Source organism: Schistocerca nitens, chromosome 7 (genome assembly GCF_023898315.1).
Source record: "Schistocerca nitens isolate TAMUIC-IGC-003100 chromosome 7, iqSchNite1.1, whole genome shotgun sequence".
Taxonomy (NCBI): domain Eukaryota; kingdom Metazoa; phylum Arthropoda; class Insecta; order Orthoptera; family Acrididae; genus Schistocerca; species Schistocerca nitens.
This window is the reverse complement of record NC_064620.1, coordinates 61,241,964-61,255,474: the sequence shown is the minus strand read 5'-3', so window position 1 is coordinate 61,255,474 and position 13,511 is coordinate 61,241,964. Positions and strand designations below refer to the sequence as shown.

Genomic DNA, 13,511 nt, shown 5'->3' with positions numbered 1-13,511 from the left:
TTTGCGGAGTTGCACGAGCAAAATAAATAACGTATACTAACCTAACCTTCCTCTCCCACCTCTGGACATTTTACATGTGTTAGGGGGTGCACTTAGGTTTTCTATCCAGTAGAATCAGGGTTAGAGACTGTGATAAGTTGCGTTTTTTACTTGCACTGGGTGTCTGTGCCGTGCATTATTTTCAGGTGCTTAAAACGTTGTGAGCATGTTTGTTTGTATGCATTATTTCGGTGATCTACGAGTAGATTGCACACCTGTATGCTGTGTACTGGATTATTTTGGTAATGTAGGAATTGTTTGTGTCTCTGCACACCAGTGTGCTGCATTATTTACGAGTAGTTTCCAGGTCTGTAAACTGTATATTGTTCTCCCAAGCATGTCAGGGTGAGTGTTTTGTATCAGCGTGATAAATAAATTGTTCAAAAAATAAAGTACACTCATTCCTCTCTCCAGCAGGCCAGAACAGGCTGATTCCTTTTCCCACCAACTTCTCCCTCCAGACTGCCAGGGGGTGATGAGAAGGCTGGGGCACACGTGCAGCTGAGAACAACATGTGACATAATCATGATGCTGTGCTCCTACGGACTGAAGTCCATGATGACATGACCTATCGTGGTGCCGTCTAGCAGTGAACTCAAGAACTAGGTTCAAAAGGGCTCTGATCACTATAGGACTTAACATCTATGGTCATCAGTCCCCTAGAACTTAGAACTACTTAAACCTAACTAACCTAAGGACATCACACAACACCCAGTCATCACGAGGGAGAGAAAATCCCTGACCCCGCCGGGAATCGAACCCGGGAACCCGGGAGCAACTAGGTCAGTTCTTTGGTCTGGTGGTACAGAGGCAGTTGTCTGTTGTGTGGTGGGAGCTGAGTCAGATGTTTTCATTCGTTGTGTTATTCAAAGCATTTATTTGCAGGACCATATTCTTCCTCTTCATATGTTCAAGCATTAATGCTCGCTTCCAATCTTCATGCAGTGAGCTGTGGATGCACTCCTCAGCTGATTTAGTGCATGTAATACAGCTATTAAAACTCCCCCTGTCTGGCACCAACATTTCCTCATGCTCCTTCCACATTGACAACTGATATCTAAGACCTTGTGGTGGTAACACAAAACTAAGCCAATAATGCATTAGGTAGATAATAAATTTAAACAAATTTAAACAAATTTTACAATTTAAACAAATTTATACAAATTTAAATAAATTATATTCGAATTGAATGACATCGTGAGCAGCTTCTGGTGGGGACAACATCATACTAACTCCCCATAGCTGCAGGAGTAAGCTCTTAGAGAAAAATTCCCTCCAAAATTCGAAATTCCTGCCCATTTTCCAAGAGGATGCACCATAATGCAAAAAAGTCGAAAAAGGGAACAATGAACCCATAGAAGCACATAATTCAATTTCCCACCAAAATTCAAACTTCCCACCATGGGAGTGTGGCACTTTCCCGCCAAAAGCCGCCATCTTGGATAACAGTACTCGCGTCATCAGCTGACGTCACGACCGCTATTTTGGGGCAATGGTACTCGCGCCATCAGCTGATGTCACGACCGCCATCTTAGATGACGTCAGTGAGGTGACACCTGCCTTGTTATACTACTGCTAAAATGTGTTCGTTTCATAATATGTGGTCACTATTGACACTATGGTGTTGTATTTCTTGGGTACTTGATGCTAATGCTGTATTTTCTGTATCCATGGGCCTAATGACAACAGAGTGGGCGACCAAAGGCTGTTGCAATGAAATAAATACCAAATACAGACACAGGCGATGGTGCTCTTTACTGAGTCACATGTATTTCTCAGCTACTGCCTCATTATCCGTTTGAAGGTAAATGTTCAAAAATTAGCTTTATAAGACTAGGCTGTATAGAGCAGGCATAGAAATACAGAAAAACAAAAATTACTTGAACAGAAAATAAGGTGGACTGAAATTAGACAAATTGTAGGGCATTCACCTAAAACAAAGAGTGCCAACTCTTCCGCATTTTACTGCTCGTTGAACGTTGGTGCAAGCCTGCGATCTTAGTGACTGGTAGCATGACATCGCAGCCAGACTTTTACGTGATTAATCAGTTTTTCTTGCTGAGCATGCTAAAGTTTGAAAATACCGAATCGTTAGAGCCTCTGAAGATGACCACATCATAAGGCTGTGAAACCCTAGGTACAGAAACATGACCAAGACCACGGTATAATGTTCACATATTAAACGTCGTCACAAGTGTCTCTGTTGAATTCTTGTCACCTGAGGGAAATTATATCTGGCTCAACAGCAGTTTGCGACACCAGTTGTCGGCATTGGCCAGTGACGCAACGATAATGGCTTCTATGTCGACACTTGTTTGCACGTATATTGAACTGAATTTCGTTACAGCACTAGTGGTTGTATTATATTTTTAATATCTGGTGTGTATGAAAAACCAAATATTCTCTTCTCTGCATCAATGGAGTTACAACTTTTAGTCGTTTTTTTCCCTTGCAACAACTATATTTTAACAAATTGCTTCATTTCTGTCTATGATTGAGAGATTGCAGGGCACTCTCACTTCTGATTCGGTGTAGGGAATACGATCTGCAGCGATTTGACTTCATACATTGTGATGAAATGGTGGGCAGCAGTTTATGGTCTTGTTTGCATGCTCTAGGGAAAGAAATACGGTAAGCTTTACCTGCGTTCAAAGCAACAGGGTGGCGACTTAAATGACTGCAGTAAAAGCACGGCGTCGGTGGGGCGACAAAGTGCGTTTTTTTCTGGGGAACGATGAAGAGACATTTCCAGACGGCTGTGTGCAGCAGTCGCATTGTGCAAAACACATTAGCTTTGGCGCCAGACGTCCAGGTATTCGTCCTAGCGCCGAAAAGTCGCCGACAGAGCATTGTAGGCCTTGTTAGCGAACAAGCCACCAAAAGAAATTTAAACGTTCTGCAAATGTCCATGGGACAGGGAAACTGGGGCCCAGACGTCTAGACTCTGTTTCAAAACATGTTCTGTCAATGCGAGTTTATGGCCGTTCTTTGCAAACTTTGAAATGGACACAACAGGGGAGATAACAAGCTGTTTATGGAAGGTTATGCTTTCACCCTGTATTGTGTTAGCAAAAGACACGGCAAATATGTGGGAAAGAGGCTGCAAAGCTGAATTTTTTTCCATTTTCTACCAATTGACTTTAAGTCTCTGATTGGTCAAATCGGTTTGCAGTGCAAAGACCATTCACCGTGCTTAGAATGCCGGGCTCCAGCTCATGATTGGCTTGTGTGAAAATGGGGGGGAAGTCAAAAAAGAGAAATGTGCTTTTGGAACCGAGCTGATGAGGAAACGGGGAGAAAGGGAGATCGGCACTCTTGTACAAGTCTCTTGTACTGACGCTTCGCTAGTAAAGAACTGCAGGTCTCTACCTAAATGGTGAGACTTGTGTCCTTTGCTAGGGTGCGGCTTAGAGCCTGTGCCAGTCACCTCCTGAACCATCGGAGGTACTGCTTATATCATCACGGTCACAACGAGTGACGCGTGGGTGTACTCATTTGTCTTGAGTCGGCCGTCTAAACATTTGACGTATTCCGACACGCACAGTCGTGGCACGGAGTCAAATTGGTTTGGCAGACCAGCAAACGGGCCCACCTGCACACTGGAATCCGTCCGGGTTTCAGAGGCTCTTAGGGAAGTACCTGCGTTCTGAATTAACCGAACGGGATACCGCGTACTTGCATTTTTTGGGAACGCGCATTTAGTAACAGATTTCCGCCGTCCATGACTTCAGTCGCCGAACGCATCGTAGAGTGCCGCCTTGACCATTAGGATGGTAAAGTATTCGTTGCTGCGACGTAGGGCTATAATATCTATTCTCAGCGCCCTGTTCTTTCGAACCATATTTTTCCTTTATTTTTTGTATGGTAGAATATAGATGCTTGGTGGTGGCGTAGTTTGATGCCATAACCTGGATTCAAATGTATGAAGTGAGATAGAGCGAGTAGTGTTCTGGTTAGTGTCGTGTGTCGATCCCCAGCAGATCACTTTATCCACCATAGATCCCATTTTAGTAAGGCTTTTGTTAAATAAATATTTTTGTATAATGTTTCTTCAATAATTTTGTTGTCTTGTCTTGTTTAAGATCAATAAATCGATTGTGAATTAGACTACAACTTCTCCCTGAGTTCTGATTAACAGTTCCTTCGCAATTTTATGGCAGTCTAGATCAGAAACGTAAGGAGTAGCTTTTTCATTTGGTGTCCACTGCGTGGATCTTTTACTTCATTAACTGTAATCATCTTTCATGATCATAAAAAGTTGGTGTCCGCTACAGCTGTAGCACTCTTTTATGATACTCGCTTTGTTTTATTTGCGATAAATAGTTTATGATCTTATTGTGATTACCGTTTCGATTTAGTTCTAGCAATTGCGTACTGTAAATTCGCAGCTGGGTGTTGCAATCTCCACTTGAGCTATTTAGCGTTAATTTATACTACTAGTTTTAATTTCTTAACGATAAATACGCTTTTCTACGTTCATCCAGTGTGTTGTGATATCCATTACAGCTGTAGTAATTATTTTGCAAAACCTCTATTCAATTCATATATTTCTGTGATAAATGTTTCGCTTAATAATCTGTAATCTGTATTTGTGTCACAAAATATTGCTTTCCGCAGCTGCAGTAATTTCTCGTAATCGAAACTGATTGTCTTATTCACGTTTCAAAATATGATTAAGGAATAGGGTTAAGGACTGACTTTACACTCGCCGTGTTGTTTACATCATCCGACGCACGTTCATTACGTCAGTGATGAAAGCCGACAGTTATATCGCACTTTAAACTTTATTCTGGTGTACTTACTTTACCTTCCGTGTGCGGGCAAGAATATCTAAATTCTTTTCCTGCAAAACTCTGCAACTTTGATGGTGTTGTCCTTGTACAAAAGTAGAGCTTCCGCTGTGCCAACGAACTCCATCTGTGGCCACAAGAGCAAATGTTCAGCCGTCTGCGTTTTTCCACATACACAGTGATTGTCTTCAGAGTAGCCCCACTCAATCAAGTTTACTTTGAAATTTGCGACTCCTGTTCTTAATCTATTCAGTGCTCTCCTTGTACAACACTGTAGTTGCTGCCCTTGTGTGATTTTCTTTTTCAGATGTAGCTTTGCGTTTTGCAGTGTGTCCAACCATAAAGTTAGGCTGCGGGTCTCAGATCGGTCTTGTAGCTGTACTTTCCGTTGGATAGAGCTCTGCCTTTACTTACGACAGGGCTTCACAACATACGTGCTCGCGGAGCAAGCTGTGAGCAGCAAGGCGCGAGCACCGAGGTGCGCGAGCACGCTACCCCTACTACCAGACCAGAGCGGAGAGTGGGGAGAGTCACGTGGGGTACACAAAAGCTGCCGCCAGTCAATGTAAATCCGCGGCCACCTGCAGGGATATCACTCACGAATTATTACTGCGACAAATGAAACAAATAAAGGAGAATGTACACGTGCCACATAATTTTATTAGCTTAGTGTATGCCTCTACCATCTGTAGACACTGAAACTAAAGAATTCCACGACAATCCTATATTTTCAACACTTTCTTCAACACTACTTAAAATATCACCTCCGGTTGTAGTGTTCTTCATGGCTACTACATCGAGGAGCTCCTCCCTCACCTGAAGATCTCTGTTAACACCTCTAATAAATATGGCAAGCTGCGCTGTTCCAGTGATATCAACACTTTCGTCCAGAGCTAGAGAATACGCCATAAAATCTTAACAGATATTTGCAAGCTGGCTCTGGACGTCGTCTGCCATGTCCTGTATGCGACGCATAATAGTCATGTTACATAATGGCACAATCCGAAACTGTTCAACTTGAGATGGACACAAATGTTCCGCTGCAACTACCAAACATTCTTTTATTAAATCGCCATCAGTTAAGGGGCGCAGGGATTTTGCTAAAAGCAAAGCAATTTTGTAACCCACTCTGAGAGCTGCCTCAGTTGATTTTTCTTCGTCGTCCAGATCTTCTTCGGATAGCTTCCTTTTAAGTTTAATAACTTCCTGTGCACGATCTGGTCAATCACATTTTCCACGTCCGTAGTCTTTCGCGTGGTACGACATATAATGTCGCTGCAAATTAAATTTCGTAAAAGAATTCAGCGTTTTGTGACATACTAAACATTTTGCAACACCATCTTTTTCAGTAAACAGATACAATTCCTCCCAATGGGGGTTGAACTGCGAAAGCATGGTTGGGGTTACACAACGGCGACTTCACATGATTCTTAACCAGCGAAGTGACTGTTAAGAGCTGATCGCAGTACTTTAAACGTTACACAGTCGGCGCGAATTCAATAGGCACGCTGCGGCCCTATTCAAACGTGCGCGCGCATTTCCCCTCCCTCCCCTCCCACCGTACTCCTCGACCTTGCAGCTGCTCGCGAGCACGTCCCTGAGCAGACGCGAGTACTCGCGCTCAAATCCGGCCAGTTGTTAAGCCCTGACTTACGATGAGTTGGAACTGTTTGGTGGTCATACATTAAGTGCCGCGAGTCGGTTAGCTGCTTTTTCCTCTCTGGCTACTTTGCGTCTGATATTTGGTGGTGCTGTGACCTCTAGCGAGTAAATTTTATGTTGTGCGTTGGCCTCAGCCTTCCGGTGACAATCCTGACAGTCTCATCTCAGGCGATGCCTGCTTGTTTGGAGTGACTAGACGCCGCCTATCCTCCTGCTACAAAACACAATCCCGTTGTAAGTGATTGAAGAACTTCAGGTTGTGCTCCCGATGTTGAACCAGGCAGTTTACCTATAAGATTGTTTCTTTCACGTATTTTTCCTTTTAGATGAGTGCAGGTATTTTAAATGTCTACCGTCTAGGGTTGCTCGCGAATACTTTAATTTGGTGCTGTGTTGTAGTCTAATCCCTCTCCATTTTATTCCCCACTGTCTCGAGGATTCTTTATTACGCAAATGGAATGTCTATACTAACATTTTTTACGGATTGTGTGGCAGTTGATATTCTTCATAGTAGTTCCTCGAGGTGTGCAAAACCTCCGCCAGTTTTCTGTCAACCTCTTCAAATGTTCTTCCTTGAGCAGTAATGAGTGTCGTCTGCATACGAGGGGCGTTTGAAAAGTCCGTGCAAAAATAAAAACTACTTACGTGTTTGGGGTGAACCTTTTTCTTCGACATAATCTCCTTTTAGACTTATACACTTCGTCCAACTCTGTTCTAATTTGTTGATCCCTTCCGAATAATAGGAATTGTCCAAGTCTGCAAAATAGTTATTAGTTGCTGCAATCACCTCCTCGTTTCAATAAAATCTTCGTCCCGCCAGCCATTTCTTCAAATTGCGGAACAAACAGTAGTCCAAGGGAGCCAAGTCTGGACAATAGCGGGGATGTGAAACGAGTTGGAGTCCTGTTTCCATTAATTTTGTGACTACAACTGTTGAGGTGTGTGCTGGTGCATTGTCGTGATGGAAAAGGACTTTTTTGTGGTCCAATCGCCGGCGTTTTTCTTGCAGCTCGGTTTTCAAACGGTCCAATAACGATGAATAATATGCACCTGTAATAGTTTTACCCTTTTCCAGATAGTCGATGAGTATTATTTCTTGCGAATCCCAAAAGGTACTCGCCATAACCTTTCCGGCCGAAGGAATGGTCTTCGCCTTTTTTGGTGCAAATTCTCCCTTGGTAACCCATTGTTTAGATTATTGTTTGGTCTCAGGAGTATAGTAATGTATCCATGTTTCATCCACAGTGACGAAACGACGCTTAAAGTCCTGCGGGTTCTTCCTGAACAGCTATAAACCATCCTTGCAACACCTCACACGATTCCGTTTTTGGTCAAGCGTAAGCAATCGTGAAACCGATCTTGCGGATAGCTTTCTCATGTCCAAATGTTTATGCAAAATATTATGTACCCGTTCATTCGAGATGCCCACACCACTATCAATCTCACGCACCTTAACTCTTCCGTCATCCATCACCATATCATGGATTTTATCAATTACTTCTGGAGTCGTAAACTTCACAGGGCGTCCAGAACGTTCAGCCACTCCGAAAATTTTGAAACCACTTGTAAACTGTTCGAATCGAAGGTTCAGAGTCACCGTAATGTGTATCAAGCTTCTCTTTAGTCTCCTGAGGCGTTTTGCCTTTCATAAAGTAATGTTTAATCACCACACAAAATTATTTTTCGTTGATTTTTTGACAAGCACTCGACTTCCTTCATTCACACGAATGCCAAACACAAAGAAATAGACTAATATTACAATGAAATGGACACCTTTAGCTGCTTACAGGCGTTGACATACGTCAACAGGGACAGATGAAAATGTGTGCCCCGACCGGGACTCGAAACCGGGATCTCCTGCTTACAAAGCAGATGCTCTATCGACCTTTTTTTATGCTTTTAAATAGCGTGCACCTGACAGGCAAGCACGATACTTTTTTTTTTTAGTAGCGCCTAGACCGCTTTTTTATGATTATTTATTTGCTTTATATGAAGCAAGGTAGGAGAAACAGAAACCTTCATTTTATTCACAAAATAATCATAGTACGTCCTGACACATGATAACTGTCCTGGAAGGAACCTCGCTGCCGTCCTACCATGCAGCATGAAATAACAACAAAAAGCAAAGTGGGGCCACCTCCGGCACCCTAAAGAAAAGTATTTATGGGTATGAAAACAAAATTTGAAGTACATACCGTTGCTAACTGTTCAAGCGTTAAGGTCTCACACTCGCACAGTGTCCTTTGTCGATCACATTACTTGGTCGGTTTCACAACGACAGCACCGCCGCTCACCTTTACGCACCCGGCACACCCCAAGTATATGGCGGGTCCGCAAAAACCGTTAGCAGGAAATTGGCATACCAATCCTTGTACTTTTGTAGCCGTAATAGTTTTGTGTGTCCATCTTGCAAGTATTGCCAGTCATCCAGGACGTTCAGTTCGTTCGTACGTGTGTCGCTATAGATGTAATGGACCGTCATACCTGTGATCCACGCCACTGCGTTCGTCTTATGACGCGGAAAATACGTTTCCTCTGGAAAAAATACTATGTCAGAACAGACTGCTGTATAGATAGATAGTGCGCCGCATGCACGCTATTATCTTTCTTGCGAGAGTCCAGACAGCCAATGCCTCGCCGCAGACCAGCCGATGGTCGTCCGTATCCAGCACGCCGCATTGCTGACACAAGGGCGAATCCGCCAAATGTATTGCGTACTTTTTATCATTCGTAGGGTATTTACGGTTCACGACAATGTACCATGTTGATCTGACTGATATTGGTAGGTGGGGGTGGTGGACCGTGCGCTGGATGTTTGCGTTCCACCCTATTCCGGGCGATCTGTCGAAGAAGCAGATGGTACACGTCCTTCGATGTCGACTGTCGGATCGTCGGTAAACGCTCTCGAACGTAACTGTGTTCCACGATGGACGTGCGCACATACGTTAAAGGGGGCGATATATGGCCGACACCGACTGGAGGAAGATGCGATGTTGGTACGAGTTCTTCGATGATCGTCCCCGTAAGCGAGTGATTCCTGTTGCGCCACCGTTTGAGCATAGTATTAATATACGTGGCACGCGCCTTCTCGTGCACGTTCACTAAACCAACGCCCCCCTCTCGCGCTGGGAGGGTAAGCGTGTTGTACTGTACCTTAAAGAGTTGTCCCAGGCACACATAGTACCCAAAAGCCGCCTGAATCCTCATAGCCATCGTGCGCGTTAAGGGGAGAAGGTGTGTCAGGTGGCACGTCATGGGCGCAAGATAAAGGTTGACGAGTAACACTCGCTGCAGCATATCCATCGACCGTAGGGCGTTTAGTCGTACTGCCGTGCGGACTCTGAGTAACAGTCTTCGGTAGTTGTCCGCAGCCGTTCTCGCTGTCTCTTTATGAAAGGTGATACCCGAATAGCGGAGGGTTTCCACCGCAGGTAAGGGTCCTTCCACGCCCCACATGCATGAATTGTGATTTTCGGTAGTTGACCACACTTCCAGCTGCCATCCCATACGGCTGTAGCCAATCCAGTGCTGTTTGAGTCTCCCTCTCATTCCGTAAGAGGAACACAATATCATCCGCGTATGCTCTGCATTTGAATGATAAATGCCGTAGGGAGATCCCGGTAAGACGGCGGCGAAGGCCTGCGAGACACGGTTCTAAGGCGATCGCATAAAGGAGGATCGACGAGGGGCAACCCTGTCTCACTGATCTTAAGATCTTAAAATACTCAGTTCTCCCTCCGTTGACCACCATCGCTGATCTGGCGCCGTGCGCCTGAGCCACCGAGGACACAGAGGAGAGCGCGACTGCAGGGATTTATCTCTGGCACGTATTGTCCCGCACTACATTCGTAGTGCCTCCGCCCATTATACTCATTACTCGCGGCGCGTTGTCGATTCCCGTAAGAGTTCGGACATGTCCGAAGAACAGATACCACCTTAGTAAATATATAGTTAAGGCTCACCGGCCACTTGACCATTTTCTTCTTCTGTGCGAATGCACAAACAGCGCCCGAACTCTTACGGGAATCGGCAACGCGCCGCGAGTAATGAGTATAATGGGCGGGGCACTACGAATGTAGTGCGGGACAATTCGTTGAGAATGTGGGTTTCGCGTGAGGCGTGCCAGAGATAAATCCCTGCAGTCGCGCTCTCCTCTGTGTCCTCGGTGGCTCAGGAGCACGGCGCCAGATCAGCGATGGTGGTCAACGGAGGGAGAACTGAGTATTTTAAGATCTTAAGATCAGTGAGACAGGGTTGCCCCTCGTCGATCCTCCTTTATGCGATCGCCTTAGAACCGTGCCTCGCAGGCCTTCGCCGCCGTCTTACCGGGATCTCCCCACGGCATTTATCATTCAAATGCAGAGCATACGCGGATGATATTGTGTTCCTCTTACGGAATGAGAGGGAGACTCAAACAGCACTGGATTGGCTACAGCCGTATGGGATGGCAGCTGGAAGTGTGGTCAACTACCGAAAATCACAATTCATGCATGTGGGGCGTGGAAGGACCCTTACCTGCGGTGGAAACCCTCCGCTATTCGGGTATCACCTTTCATAAAGAGACAGCGAGAACGGCTGCGGACAACTACCGAAGACTGTTACTCAGAGTCCGCACGGCAGTACGACTAAACGCCCTACGGTCGATGGATATGCTGCAGCGAGTGTTACTCGTCAACCTTTATCTTGCGCCCATGACGTGCCACCTGACACACCTTCTCCCCTTAACGCGCACGATGGCTATGAGGATTCAGGCGGCTTTTGGGTACTATGTGTGCCTGGGACAACTCTTTAAGGTACAGTACAACACGCTTACCCTCCCAGCGCGAGAGGGGGGCGTTGGTTTAGTGAACGTGCACGAGAAGGCGCGTGCCACGTATATTAATACTATGCTCAAACGGTGGCGCAACAGGAATCACTCGCTTACGGGGACGATCATCGAAGAACTCGTACCAACATCGCATCTTCCTCCAGTCGGTGTCGGCCATATATCGCCCCCTTTAACGTATGTGCGCACGTCCATCGTGGAACACAGTTACGTTCGAGAGCGTTTACCGACGATCCGACAGTCGACATCGAAGGACGTGTACCATCTGCTTCTTCGACAGATCGCCCGGAATAGGGTGGAACGCAAACATCCAGCGCACGGTCCACCACCCCCACCTACCAATATCAGTCAGATCAACATGGTACATTGTCGTGAACCGTAAATACCCTACGAATGGTAAAAAGTACGCAATACATTTTGCGGATTCGCCCTTGTGTCAGCAATGCGGCGTGCTGGATACGGACGACCATCGGCTGGTCTGCGGCGAGGCATTGGCTGTCTGGACTCTCGCAAGAAAGATAATAGCGTTCATGCGGCGCACTATCTATCTATACAGCAGTCTGTTCTGACATAGTATTTTTTCCAGAGGAAACGTATTTTCCGCGTCATAAGACGAACGCAGTGGCGTGGATCACAGGTATGACGGTCCATTACATCTATAGTGACACACGTACGAACGTACTGAACGTCCTGGATTACTGGCAATACTTGCAAGATGGACACACAAAACTACTACGGCTGCAAAAGTACAAGGATTGGTATGCCAATTTCCTGCTAACGGTTTTTGCGGACCCGCCATATACTTGGGGTGTGCCGGGTGCGTAAAGGTGAGCGGCGGTGCTGTCGTTGTGAAACCGACCAAGTAATGTGATCGACAAAGGACACTGTGCGAGTATGAGACCTTAACACTTGAACAGTTAGCAACGGGATGTACTTCAAATTTTGTTTTCATACCCATAAATACTTTTCTTTAGGGTGCCGGAGGTGGCCCCACTTTGCTTTTTGTTGTTATTTCATGCTGCATGGTAGGACGGCAGCGAGGTTCCTTCCAGGACAGTTATCATGTGGCAGGACGTACTATGTTTATTTTGTGAATAATAAAGAAAATCCAACTTCTGCAGACATTGAAAAGATTCTCAGTTCTGTCGGTATCGAAGCTGATAGTGAGAGACTGACGAAAGTTATCAGTGAATTGAATGGGAAGAACATTGAAAGTCTGATAGCAGCAGGTCGTGAGAAGTTAGCATCAATGCCAGTTGGTGGTGCTGCTGCTCTTGCTGCTGCAGCTGCGGCTGGAGGTGGCGGTGCTGCTGCAGCTGCTGCTCCAGAGAAGGAGGAGAAGAAACCTGAAAAGAAAGAAGAGTCTTCTGAATCTGATGATGATGACATGGGCTTTGGATTATTTGACTAAGTTCGGAAACTGAACAGGGAAAGAGAAGAAACAGGAAGAATGTGAATTGGAATGGACTTAAGTCTTTGACTAAGTTTGTAATTTTATGCATACCTGAATGTATAATTACTATTTAAAGTTGAATTGATAATAAATATTTTACATAAAATAGATGGATAGAGCGTCTGCCATGTAAGCAGGAGATACCGGTTTCGAGTCCCGGTCGGTGCACACATTTTTTTTTTCCTTTATTGTGATTTTTATCACCTTACACAAGGCGGGCTGTCAGCAGCTGAGTACGCCGCTCTTCAGCCTTGAGATTTACAATAAGTAATAAATAGAGGGGACACAGAGAATACAATCAAAATGGCAGGCAAAACAATGTAGACACCAAAAAACAAAAAACACGGAGCCGTTCACGCCTGACGAGAAAACATCACTGACACTAGTTGACACGGCGCACAAAACATGGATGATGGCGATGGTACACGTGAACAGTGGCGGCGTTTCGGCGAACAAACACTAAACACAAACGAAGGCACACACACGAGACACTGATGGTGATGACCTCCGGCGCGCGAATGTTGACTGTGCGTGTGCGAGTCCGGGGACCTGCCAAGAGAGGAGGAGGAGGAAGGGGAGTGGGAGAGCGAGAGGGGAGAGCAGAGATGCCACGGGCAGGGGAGATAGGGGGAGGGAGGAAGGGGGAGGGGAAGCCCGGGGGAAGAGGGGTGGAGGGAGGGGACGGGGGAAAAGGAAAGAGAAGGGAAGGGAAGAGAAGGGAGGGAGGGTGCCGAAAGGAAAG

General features: G+C 45.6%; 1 protein-coding gene across 1 annotated transcript in view; it reads left to right on the top strand.

Moving 5' to 3' along the window:
• The window catches only part of LOC126195471 (60S acidic ribosomal protein P2-like), a 35,188-nt gene extending 22,313 nt beyond the window's left edge, over positions 1-12,875 (top strand). Inside the window, exon 2 of the mRNA XM_049934099.1 lies at positions 12,402-12,875. Coding sequence (XP_049790056.1) covers positions 12,402-12,727 — 326 coding nt within the window. The 3' untranslated portion in view covers positions 12,728-12,875. The remainder of the gene's footprint in view (positions 1-12,401) is intronic.
• The last annotated feature ends 636 nt before the right edge of the window (positions 12,876-13,511 follow it).